Source organism: Artemia sp. Qi Xiang Cuo, chromosome 12 (assembly GCF_049724085.1).
Source record: "Artemia sp. Qi Xiang Cuo chromosome 12, ASM4972408v1, whole genome shotgun sequence".
NCBI lineage: Eukaryota > Metazoa > Arthropoda > Branchiopoda > Anostraca > Artemiidae > Artemia > Artemia sp. Qi Xiang Cuo.
Genome location: NC_142805.1, coordinates 7,160,408 through 7,174,266, shown reverse-complemented (window position 1 = coordinate 7,174,266; position 13,859 = coordinate 7,160,408). Strand labels below are relative to the sequence as shown.

At 37.1% G+C, this 13,859-nt stretch overlaps 1 protein-coding gene across 1 annotated transcript; it reads left to right on the top strand.

Moving 5' to 3' along the window:
• Nucleotides 1-2,353: 2,353 nt before the first annotated feature.
• LOC148945721 (uncharacterized) lies at nt 2,354-5,746 on the top strand. The gene is made up of 2 exons (XM_089098501.1): nt 2,354-2,581; nt 4,953-5,746. Exon 2 carries the CDS (start codon nt 5,020-5,022, stop codon nt 5,500-5,502), a length of 483 nt encoding a protein of 160 aa, XP_088954627.1. The 5' UTR covers nt 2,354-2,581; nt 4,953-5,019; the 3' UTR covers nt 5,503-5,746.
• Nucleotides 5,747-13,859: the final 8,113 nt, after the last annotated feature.

The window sequence follows — 13,859 nt, the reverse complement described above, 5'->3', positions numbered from 1 at the left end:
TTTTTATAAGAGTCGATTTTTTTTATTTTAACTAGAATTGAAGATGGTTTTGCTACTCAAGATAAATTCCTATTTCTTGTCTTTAGGTATTCTTCCAATGTTGTTTATATTTGCTTCTTGGTCAATGACAGTTTAGCTGTTAACTATTTTATGTACCAGATGTGACAAAAATAATCATTGTTTAGCTGATAAATGTTGAAAAAATGCTATGCTGTAGTATATAACTACTATTTGGTTATTTAAATACATAAATTCTTTGTTAAAAAATAATGAAGTTCTAATTATTCGTGATGACATGTGTTTGCAAATGTTATTTCACCTAAAGAGTTTACTATTTTTATTTGAAAAGCTTACCGATGCAAAGGTTTTCTGTAACATCTAAAAGTAGAATATTGATTTCTATAATTAAAGCCACCTCACAAAACATACATCTTTTAACACATTCAGACCTAGCACTTTTTGGATATATGGGAGAAAAAACTCAATGTAGACAAGTATCAATGTTCCATTTTTTGTAAAATGTAAAGTTTGGACAACTTTTTTTTTCTATTTTTACATCTACTTTTTTCAAACAGACTGTCTTAACACACTTTTAAAAAGACAAACTTTAAATATATTTCAATAAATATTTTAATGAGATTAATTAATTGATTATATCAATACATTTTAAAATAATGCAAATAATAACAACTTTAATTGTATGTTGTAAAATAATAGTTAGTCGCCTTTTTTTTGAAGTGAAAATGTCAAAATAACTCTCCTACTCATGGGAAATGCTAAGTTTCTGTAATGATTACCATCTTCGTTTACTATTTCATCTTTTATCCTAACTATAGTCATGGTTTAGCTGATGAATGAGGAAAAACATTTTGATATTCTGGGCTTTCCATTCCAAGTCCAATACTAACATATTTAAGTATTATAGTTCAATGCTAAAAGAATTTCAATACTAGTAAAGTAATTCAGTGCTAAATACTTTTTGAGGTCAAAGTTTTTAAATTAATTTAAGTGAAATTTGTTTATAGACCATATCAAAAAAGGAGTGTGAGGCACCATAAAGATGAAGTAACCAACAGGAAACAATAAATTGAAAAGAGAAACACAAGCACTATACAAATAGACACCATCAAAAGACAATTGAATAGATAGCACTGGCTATGGGTGAAAAAATATTGACATAGAAGCTTGAAAATCTAACAGTCATCAATCAATATTATTTTAATATAAAATTCATCACAGGCGGGATTCCATACATCTTTAGATTCTATAAGTCAAGCTTTTCAGGTAGACAAAGGGATTCAGGGGCAGGGTGCTAGGTCGTGGGTAGGACTGCCTTGACCCCTGATCTCAAGCAAGCCAAAAACTTAACCAAAACTAGGTTTTCTAAATTCTAAAACCTGCAAATTCCCAAATTTCCCAAATTAATGAAAGGTTAACTTCCAGTAGACATGTTTGCTATATTCAGATAATGGATTGAACTCTGAATCCAATGGTATGTTTATTTCTTAGCTATCTTGGTAAAGGTGCAGATTAGCTACCCCTAATAAAAACAACCCATTTCTTTCTGTATATTATTCAGTTAATTGGGCTGTAAAGTTGCAGAGATACTGCCAAGTAGAAGAAAAATATAAATAATTCAGTTCTTACTGTATATTGCCATCATTGGCCCCCCAACCACAAATGAAGCATAGTTTTTGGGGTGTAGCGGCAATGGGCCTTTGAGGCCTGAGCCTCGATCCTTAATGGGTCCACCCCTATTAATAATAATAGCCTAATACTGTATATTGCAGTTCTATTTGTAGGGCCTCTGCACCCTATACTACAGCGAGAGCTACATTGCACCTTTACCTTACTGTATTATCCTGGTTCTATTGGGCAGTACCTCCGTACCTATAAGGTAGGATAGCTAATCTGCATCCTTAGAACTATTTCAATATGGTCCTTTATTCCAAACTTACCAAATCTTTGATACTTACTACACAACTTCCTTGCTAACTAAAAAGAAGCATCACTCTAGCTCAAGATATTGTGCTCTAATGAAATCTAGCTTTTTGAACAGAATTATGAGGACAACTGCCATGACCTAATTGCAAATGACAGATTTCCCCATAGTCTCTACTCTTGAGCCTAAAAAATGCCACAATTGGTTCCAAATGAAATTTTACTTCATGTTTTAAGTCTCCTCGGCCCACTAGGATAAGAGTAGAATTTCACCCGTGCTCACTCAATTTTAAAGCAACATTGTTCTTCTTTACCTCTGCGCTCTGCCCTGCCATCTGGCAGATAATTGATGATTAGGAAGATACTTGCAATGAGCCAATCAAAAATCGGTAACGCTAATGGGACAGTATAGACCTTATTCGTTTTTGAAGCGCCACCCTCGGAGAGAAAAAGAACTACTCGTGGCAGCCATGTTGTTGGTAAAAATCGCTCATCTCTAATAGGAATAAAGAAGAAAATAACAACAAATGTGTACTTTTTGTGGTCTTTTTCGAGTCTCATCAATGGGAGGACCATACTGTTGTGTTCCCTTGTGCAAAGAATCTTTGAAAAAATCCCGAGACCTAAACTACCTGACAGAGTGAGTAAAAACAGCTTCTTTTAGCCTTTAGCCCTAACATAACATTTTCAGCTCCAAAGCCTGGTGAAGTATTTGGTGAGTTATAGGTTATAAAAAGCCTGATTGACTTGTAAATAAGTCAAACTTTTGCAAGGTTTCAGTGTCAGATCACAAAGATTTTGAAAGGTCATCAAAGGTCACTGCTCTCTAGAGGGGGAAGGAGTGGAGGCAGGTACTTCAAAATACCTTCCTATGACATACTTTAGTCTACCTGTCCCTGAGGTAAAATGTTGTGTTGTTGAAATTTCAAATGGTATAGACCATAGACCTGTCAAGCAGGCAAATTTCTAAGACTTAGAAATCATAAGATGGTTAATGTGGAAGCTTGGTAATACCTTTCCAAAGTATGGCTTTGGCCCTGGATTCATAATTGAAAGTTTCATTTTCCTAACCTAACCCCTTTTCAAGATAGCAAAAAGTGTCAACAATTTACTTACATTTCTGTCATTTAGCAGTTTAAAACATCTTAAGAAAACTGAAAGATAAATTCTCCCCTTGAATGTTCCTGAAAATGAATGGAAGCTTGAGACTTAAGCAACAATGGTAGATTACCCTCCTCCCTATAATGCCAAGCATTAACAATGCTTATACCACTTTCATGTCCTGTATCATAAAGCAATTAATGTTTACATTTCACAGCAATTATGAACTCCAGTATTTTTGTTGGGGAGGGGGGACAAGAGGGGTCTATATCCAGATAGTCAAGGGGCATGGGATATATAATATTTGTTTCTCCACATTATTGGGGAGGGGCTGCCCCCCCCCCCCCCAAACAACACCCCTGATTATGAATTAATTTTTTGATTTTCAGAATGGAATGATTCAAAAGTTCTTGTTTTGATTAAAATCTCTCTTTAACTTTGAATAACCTCACTTTGAAGCTTTATTATTTCACTCTGTGCACTTTCCAGTTGTTTCAATACTTTCTCTTCTACTAAACAACTGTGTATCTTAGCTAGGTATATTTTAAATCTAACTTCCTTTCATAGTAAGCAAATTTGTTCCCTATGAAATAGAATTGAAAATCATTTGGGTTAAGCATTTCAATCCACCTCTGTTCATTTTAAAAAGGAATAGTGCCAGTTGCAGCCATATTTATCATTTTTGGTGCTTGTACCCTATGTTGGATTTGTTGTGGGAAGGGGATTATTTGATTGATGTGAGGGAGTTACAACTTATTCTAAATTACCCAGTTGACATTGTAAGATCAAAGAGTACCACAATTGAGTGTTTGATTAACTCATCTATCTATTTGAATGCTGATGGGTTCTGATGAAGTTGTGTTACCTTTATCTTACAATATTACTTATAAATCAAAAGAGGAGAATTTGAAAGTATCTTTTTATTCTTTAAATTATTTACCTAAATTTACACTTCAGAGCAAATTAAGATCCATCTTGATCTGTGAATTGCTCTAAAAAGTGCTCCATTTTTTCTAAAAAAGTTCTTTCAAGTTCTTTGTATAATTTGGGCAAAGATGTGAATTGGTTTTGAAAAATTACGTTTTTAGTATCTAAATCAAAAAGGAAAACCGAAGGGACGTTTTTGTCCCCCTCCCAAATTTTCTTGAATTGGCTGTGCTGTAATTTTCTAATTTTATGAAGCCTTTCTCATCTACCCACCCAACCTCCTGTGCTTTATTGAGATTATATTCTTTGGTGCCGATCATACTATTTTGACGACCACTGGATGGCGAAGATTGCTAATGAATTGTCCTGTCAGTGCCACAAAGCTTAAAAGTCTCTTTATTACAAAAAACACAAAAAAATCCTCAGGAGCAATGTGCCGACGAAATTCCTTAGGGGGGCATTTGCCCCTTCTTGCCCCCCTAGTTACGCCACTGCATTCACCTATTTACGGTAGTTTGAACTTCCTACGAATTCGACCCTTGTAGACTCACCAGGCAGTCCCCTTCAAATCTTTGTTATCAGAATCTTCTTTCAATAGAATGAAAAAAATTATATTTCTGAAAAACCCAGAGGTATCCATACTTTTTACCCTTCACCCTTTTGGTTGTCACTGGACTTGCATGGTCGGTGAGCAGAGCAAGAACACTACTACAATCAAGAGTCAATGATCCAGTCAGAGTTTTCACAATCCTTAGGGGCTATCACTTCCTACCCTTCAATGCGGAATATGTTCCAGGTCAAAAATTAGTTTTCCTCCCCTGGAGAGGATTCAAGCTTGCAGTTCTATTTTTAATTAACTGATTTGGGATACAAAGGCTACTTGAGAGATTTTGGGAAGTGATAAGCCCTGAGGATTGTGGAAAATCTGACCACTCATCAGCCCTTGTTACAGCTATCATTCTAATAGTGGAATTATATTTCAGGTTTCCTTTCACAAGCTTCCAAGTGATAAGAATCTGAGAAAGGAGTGGCTTGTGAAGATTCGAAGAGATGAAGGTCCCTTGTTCCAAATCTCAGATACCTACACTAGAGTATGTTCTAGACATTTCAACACTGAGGACTTCTATGCTGGTTTTGCATCCGGAAGAAGAGAACTCAAACCAGGATGACTTTAAAGCTGAATATCCCACAACTCGTGTTGTGATCGACGCAACTGAAATTCAGTGTCAAGTTCCTTTGTCATTCCTAAATAAAACTGTGTCTTATTCGTCATACAAAAGTCGGCAGACTAAAAAAGGTCTCATTGGCATTGCCCCAAACGGCATTGTGACGTTTGTATCTGAGTTGTACGACGGGTCCATCTCTGATGTAGAACTTGCCAAAAGATGTGGAATCCTGAAGATGCCATATGGTGATGGTGATAGTATAATGGCTGATACGGGTTTCTACATACAGACTGACTTGCCTTCTTGTGTAAGCCTAAATCGTCCCCCGTTTCTTCAAAATGCTGGGCAATTGCAGCTTCTGATGTGATTGAAACACAGAAGATTGCCCGCCTCCGAATACATGTTGAGAGACTCATAATGCGAATTAAGTGCTATGGGATCTTAAGAGAAACAATCCCAGTTAACCTTGTTCCAGTTCTGAATCAGATGTGGACTGTTTGTGCCATAATGACAGTCTTTATGAACCCCATCATCAGCTCTTCAGGTGAATAAGAAATACAAAGTGAAGAATAGTTATTTTTTTCCTTTGAGTCTGCTTTTATTTGAAGCATATGCCGATCACATTTTTAAGTATATTGAAGTGTAAATAAAAGCAATTGAAATAGAGGATAAACAAATAAAAGTTCAAAGTTTTTTTTTTATTATCTAACAGTATTTACAGAAACAGAAGATTTTTTAAAAGAAACTAATACAACCGAATCTTATTGTAAAATTATTTGAAAAAAAAATACGTTTTCTAAAGATTTAAAGAGGCTGAGTCACAAGTTCTAACCGTAAAACGTACCGGGATTCGGAGGTGCTGTGGGGGGGCTGCCGCCCCCCAAACCCCCGCTTCTGTATATGAACGGGGCTGTGCTCTCCTCAACGCATTGCTCTTTACGATAATGTTTGACTTTCTCACAACTCTTTTAAAAAATAAAAACTTTAGCGTAAAGAGCGAGGCGTGGAGGAGAGCACAACCCCTTTCATATACGGACGCGGGGGGTTGGGGAGTGGCAGCCCCCCCACAGTACCACCAAAAACCTGCCCGTTTTAAGGTTAGAACGTGTGACACAGCCTCGTTAAATCCTTATAAAAACTAGTTTTTTTCAAATATTTTCTGCATGGTTTTTTACAGTTTATTACTTATTATTGCTTGACTAGCTGTTAGCTGATCTTTTCAGGAGTTAAAGATGGGGGGCTGCCGCCTCCCAAACCCCCCGCTTTTGAAGATTCTTGTGTTAATGCTTTTAATTCCTGAATACTCAAATCAAATGCACAGTAAGATTTTCTTTTTTCAACTTTTCTTCGAGCATGTGGGTAGACGGCATGTTATCAAAGCAGTGGAGACTTACCTGTAACCTGACGGCCGACTGTGATGTTCGTATGGATACGCCTGTTGAGAAAAATTATGTAATAGAGTGACAATATATTTAAAAAAGAAACTGAGTTTCATTTTTAAACTTAAAAGTCAGTATATAAACATTTTTATCTCACATTGACTCGAACCAGGATCTTCCACCTGCCAGTCAGTACCAGCGACCATTGTACCACAGAGACACTAGTTATATTGTTTTAGTCTCTCGTATCTATTTTTGACGCAAGCAAATCCCCACAAAACTAGATATTTGGTTTTTGAAAAATAGGGAAGGAAGGATCGGATTAAGCTGAAATTTTGAGTATAAGCTCCCAGGCCCCAGCAAAGCTTATCCTCTAAATTTCAACCAGATCGGACAACGTGACAGGGGGGTTTTGGTGGGACAAATCAACATGGGCTCTTATAGGCAAACAACGTTTTTCGTAAATAGACTTCAGGTGAAAATGTTTTGGGTCTGAAAATATCAAAAGACCCTAACAGGTCGAAGTCCTCTTCTAATGAGTCCTCAGTCACCCGAATTCGTTGCCAACTGGGGCTTGTAGCCGTGGCTTATAAAAAAAAGAGACCTTGACTTTAAGTTGCGAGATTTGTTTTTTGGAAACCAGGGACGGAGTAATCCGATTGAGCTGAAATTTCGAGGATAAGCTCCCGGGCCCGAGGAAAGCTTAACCTCTGAATTTCAGCCCAATCAAACAACGTTACCGGGGGGCTGTGGTCGGAGAGTCAAAACTTCCTGCCCACTGTGACCCAGGAAGAGACCGTTAGAGGAGTTTAAATTCTGCTCGTGTCTTAGTTGGAGCGTGGGCTCCAAACTGCGATCACTGCTGTCTCTCTGCGGCCGCTAGGACCGGACATCGCTTAACAGTGTGGTGGGTCTCCTCTTTAGAGGCACAAGTGTGCCTCCTTGATTTTCAAGGTAGAAATAAATAAAGCAAAATCTGAGAGTTCAAGCCTCAGAGATTATGATAGAGATTTCGTGCATGGTGTACCAACAAAAAAAGAAATCAAAGTACTTGGAACAGTTTTCAACAACAGTTGGAAGAAAACGCAGAAATTAAATTAGAATGAAATTAAAAGCATTGTAAATAAGGCAATTTCTTATGGAAACAACTGAAGTCTAACTATACAACAGAAGGCTCTGTATGTAATTATTTCTGTATACCCTATAATATGGTATTCTGCAACAGTTTCTCTACCAAATAAAACAACATTAAAGGAAATAACAATAATAATTTATCAATGTGTATTGAAAATAAAGTACCCAGCCAAATTAAATAAAACGGATTTGACTAGTGGCCGAATTTTTGATGAAAGACAGATTTTAGTTAGTTTTTATATATATAAATAGGTTAAAAAAAGAATGCTTATATTCGCAGGAACTCATAATCACATAAATCAAAGGAACTCTGAATCACAAAAATAAAAGGAACTCAAAATACATTGCTTCGACATTTCCAAAGTGTTGCTTCTGCAACATGGACCGCTACTGAAACTTGAGCGTCAACCAATCAGCGTCGCGAAACTCAACTCAAACGTTTTTGCAAAGAATTTTTGTTTTCAGTAACTGGTGGCTGTGAGGGGTTCTCTTTCATGATTTCTGGCTGCGTTAAAAAGGTTTATCACATTAATCAACGGGCCTCAAATTACAGAAGTTCAGACAAGTATTCCAGATAATGTTGGAAATAGCAATCAGTCAGAGTTTTGACTTCATTTTCCCAAAAAAAATTATCAAAAGGTATCCTTTGTATTATTATAAAATTTTTTGTCCATAATACAAAGTCACACCATAATAGTCCAGTAATGCCAAGTTGCCCGTGGATCTGATAATAATAGTGGTGGTCTTTTCTCAAGCATGTGAGGCATGGGCATTCAGCTAAAAACTGTTCCTCAGTTTTGTCTCAAAGACTATATTGGCACTTGACTTCAATAATGCCATGTGGGTCTCTCGCATGTGTCAAACGCACGTCTATCAGGAGACGTGGCAAGGCAGTACTCAGCTGATATCAAAATCCCACAGTCCATAACCACAACGTCCCTTCCTCTTTTTTTCATAGTTTTTTTTTGTAAATTCAAACAGCAAGAGCTTCATGCGTCCTGCCCCGCTTTACAGCTGGGTTTCTATCCAAATTTCGATCTGCAAAGTTTGACGAAACTGATTTTTTGCGCCAAGGAGTGACCCTTTTCACCACCAAGCCGACTTTGCTGGAGGTAAGTCTAAACTTACGTGCATGTGACCACGTTTCACTTTCAGCCTGTCTGCAAGAATTTTTTTTCAATTTCTATGGCTTCTGATGCTGACCCTCTTAATGACTCTATCACTTGCTGCTGTTTGGGATCAGTATTTGTCAACATGTAACTACCTGTACACTCATAGACAGGAGAATCAGGAAACTCAGCAGCTTTGAACAATACACTGGTTACAACACTGAGATTGGTTATAATACTACAAGTAGGATCATTTACTTGTAAATGGTTGGTCAATGTTGACAGCACTGGGCATTACAATAATCTAGTCTGAACAAGCTTGGCCTGGGACTATTCTCCTCTTTTGATGCTGTCTTTCAAAATATCTGCAAGAAAATCCTTTTTTAAAGGTCTACTTAACACAAAAATACCAGTTTTAGCAGGCCTTGGGCTTCAAACTTAAAGTGCTTGCATCAATCTGGAAATGAGAGAGCCAGCAGCGTAGCCAGGATTTCGTTTCGGGGGGGGGAGGGTGTCAGTCGACATAATATAGTAGTCAAGAAAGCAAAAAATGGCAATAATTGGAGTGACGGAACCAGGATTTATGATGAAATGAGGGGGGGGGGAAGAAGTAAAAATTGATACATCTTCACGAGCACTTATAATTATAGGCCCTGAAATCAAAATAAAGTTGTACATTAGGTCGGTACGACGAAAATTTGCAGAATAAGTAAAATCTGTGCAGAAAATTTTGAGGTTTGAAGTGGTAAATATATCTATTTTGGGCGAGAAGATGGTTTGAAAGCAGTGCTTTCTGCCGCAAAGCAGCAGAAATTTTAGAACCATGTATAACTAAAAAGTGTACTATTCCATATATTTACTTCTTTTACACCTATCTTTGAGGCTTAAATTATCTTGAAACTAGTGTTGTGCAAAGAGTCTAAGTTTTAAGAAAATGTCTGGTAAGAAATGTCATTTTCTATTTTTTTTTCTGCTCATAATGAAGTTGGTGAAGAGTAAAGGATATAAAAGTATTTTATGGCATGAAGCACTACATTTTTGGATTTACCAATAAAGAATACATTTTTTTTTTCTATGAACAAGTAATTACTCTTTGGCTCCTTAATGCCTCCCACCTACAGGACCTAATCTTCTGTGCCAACTATACTATTTTGATGAACATTGGATGGTGAAGATTGCTAATGAATTGTCCTGTCAGTGCCAAATAGCTTAATTTTTCTGTTGAAAATGCATTTTCAAGTCTCTATTACAAAACCAATAAAATAAAAATTCCTCTGGTGCAATGTACAAACCCATCCTTAGTTACGCAACTGATGATAATTTCCAGGCTTTTCAAACAGTCTGGAATAATCACTTTAAGTCATTACAAGAATGCTGTTGCCCCCTTTGGACTGTGAAAATGTCAAAGTTTATGTAATTTATGACAAAAATGTCCCGATTTCCTAACAAGGGTGATACCCCCTATCCCCCCCTAATCTCCTCTCCTGTACGCTGCACCCCTTAATCCCCTGGTCACACTTCTCTACAATTTGATTAAACACCCTTGTTGGGTATTTGACCTTGTTTTCTGTTTTATTATTACTTGTCATGTGTCCTGGTAGTCCTGAAGCAAAACTTTTGAGATGCAAGTCAAAACAGCAACTCACAGCATGCTTCACGCATGGAACAGTTCAGCTACTGCATTCCCCAGTTCAAAGCCCAGAAAGATGCCCAAAGGAAGAGCAGAGAAATAGGTTTTTCTCATCATCGAAATGTTCACATGAGAGCCATCTCAGGATCCCAAGTCCAGGTACAGCTTACCTGGACTTGGGATTATATTACATTTGAAGACATAATTTTTGAACATAAGTTATTTTTTATGACAGTAAAATAAAATTGTTTTAGTGAATCAGATTTACCTTTATAAAAAACCATTAACAAAAATAAACACAGATCATGTAAAAGAAAATCTGTAATACCTGAAAATTAATATACAGCCGGGCTAAGGGAAGAACTTCGTTGAACAACTCACAATCTCAGACTGAGACACTAATCTTTACTGACCCAAGGGTCATACAGCTGCACTGTTTTTGGAGTTGACAGTCCTCCGTCCCGAACTTGGCAAATGTTAATTTCCATCACCTGGTGTGTCTCAAGATCCTGCTTTCTCATGTAATTCCACTGTTGAGTCATCTTGGTGCAGCTCATGGAGGCAGGGATTTCTTTGTACTTCAGAATTTTCATCAAACTGATAATTTTCAAGAGCAACACCAGGTGCTTGCAAAAAACACTTCCAGCAATGCATGAACAAGCACTGTTGATAATCTGACTGTCACATAAAAGAGACTTTGATTGAATGTGGCTTGTTTCTCTTTTTAAAACTGCGATAGCAACTCCCTTTTATCACTAACCCTTTATTTCCAAAAAGTCCTTCCACTTCTAAAATATGCACGTTTTACAGGTCAATATATTGCTCTACCAAAAAGATGTAGCTTCTATTGAGTTGCTGGCTGGCTGACTTTGAAGCTTTGTAATAATCTTCAATAAGATTGTCTGAGATAAGTGGGACAATGTCAAGATCTCTGCACCACTGGCCCTAAAAAATATGAGAACATTAGAGCTGATAAATTTTGTACTGATGTGTTCTTCAAATAGACATAGTCCTAACCAGTTAAACTGAGGAGATTTGAGTATGATTTTTGGGTCTGAAATGACTTTATAAAGTTCTGAGTGTGTTGGAAGAGTAAAACTGCTCTGGGCTGCTTTAAATCAGTGGTTGAGGGGGGGGGCACCAGCTCCAGACTAATAAAAAAAATAAAACTGGATTGGACTGGTATTGACAATCTTGGGAAATTTTCAGAAACATGCCACTACTTTAAAGGAGGTTTTTAGGAACTCTGGGATTCTGGGGGGTGACAGACATACAGCAAACTTTTTTTTGAAGATCTGAGATCAGACCCCGGAGGCCCGAGTTCAAAAAAAACAAAATTATACTCTTGAGTTTGGTGTAGCCTGAGGACCAGTTAGAAAAAATGCAGCTATCCTGCTGCTGAAGGACAAGCAGGAGAACAACAGATTAGGATCAAGGTCCATTTTCAGGAGAGGAAGAAGACTATTACCATGTGCTGAATTACTGGGAATGGACTTAAATCTCCCTGATAGCAGACCAACACCAGGGCCAGAACGAGGGGGGCAAAGGGGGCAGCTGCCCTGGGCGCTGAGTTGTGGGGGCACCAAAGGTGTCCCCTGCAACCCTCCAAAGTTAATTAATGTTCCAAAAAACATATTTTGATTCTGTTCTAGAGACAGAAACTGAGGGAGGGGGATCCTGAGCTCCTCAAAATCTCAACTGGCACCCGTCTCAGCTAGGTGAACTCATAAATTCTCAGTCGCAACACAAACATAACTGAATTTTTCATTAATATGTGCTTGCTCTGCAAAACTCGCGTGTACTTTTCATTGGATCCAAGATGTCCATGGAACAAAAATCAATTCTGTTAATTGATTAATAAAATTTAATTTCACATTGAATTCATTAAATAAAATTAACTTAATTAATTGAATAATTAATTTGAATTCAATTTCAAAATAAATTTTGAATAGCTTATATTCTATAAGTAAATAATTTTTTTGTATTCATATATTCAAAATCTAGTTATTGGTAATAGCAAGGCCCAGGGACATAGTCAGAGGCAGGGGCATCACCAAGGAGGGGGGCATAATATTTATTTTAAAATTATTTGCTGTCCTACAAAGAAATCTGAGATGCAAATGAAAAAAAATACACATTTTAGTAGGAAGTTTGAAGATTTTCCAGCACTTTGCACCAGAAAATACTATTTCGGACTATCCAATTATTTTATCTGCTGGCAAATAAGCAAGGAAACAAACTGACAATATCCTTCGCCTAAATTTATAAAATGTGATCCTTTGCAGCAAACTATTAGTTAATGATTATTATATTTGGATTCAGCATGAAATTCTAAATGGAGATGTAGGTCTATTTCTTAGCTATCTCAATATTCCATGAATGGAAAAATTTACCAAAATATTACCACATGATGCCTGTGCAGTTGGAACACAAAATATTAACCTGGCTGGACAGAGAGGAATTTCTAGAAGGGCACTGACCCCAAAACCATCAAATCATCATCACCTTTGTAGCAGAATCTAGCCTAAGTGATTTTGGTACTGATTCTCAATGTTAATTTCTAAGGGTCAAATTTTCCTTAAAAACTGGAAAGTCAACCCAAGTTCTTAGGTCATAAACATGTTAAAATTATTGTAGAGACTATGGCAGATCTTTCTGTGTCACTTTTCTTAACTTCTTTGCCTTTTTTGGCACCTCAATAAATGTAATTTTCAAGTTGGAGTCCATGATTGGCTGGGCAAAGATATAGCCTAGTACAGGCTAAACCTACTACACGAGCTCAGGAAAAATCAATCCAGAATGCAGGTGATGTACAGCCTTGCTATTACAACAAGATTATATCAACAAAATTAACTCACCAGTGCCTTCTGAATTTCAGGAAATTCCATGATAAGTTCCATGTTTGCACAACAAACCTGCCAACAATATGGCCAATTTTCACGCAGCGTTGCAGTTCAGGTGCAAAAACGAATAAGGTCTATGGACGCGATAAACCAGATCAGGGGTCTCGAACTCAAAAATGACTGTATTACCAGTTATGAGATATTTCTACTTAGACTTGTCCCAGGTCAATGTTTTGTACGTCAAAAAATCAGAAAAAATTCAACTGTTAAACTTGTATACTTAGAATTTATTTATTTTAATGCTAGAATTTACCTTTAAGGATTGGAAAAATTGAATTTTTGTCAAAGCACATTACCTTTTCAGTTTCATTTGAGGCCCAACAGATCGCAGATTTAGAAAATGGGCAGTCGTCTGTGGAAGTACTTCCGGAAAGTAAACGCCAAGTCTGCTGTCTGCCTAGTCTGCAAATTAAGCGTCATGACAGCCGGTAACACCACAAATCTCCGATCCCATCTAAAAAACAATCACAAGAAGGAGTTCAGCGAAATGGAGAAGCAGCCGGTCTCTGGAAGAAAAAAGACCTGCTAACAGTACTGAAGAGGAGCCCAACTCGAATACAGACTCAGAA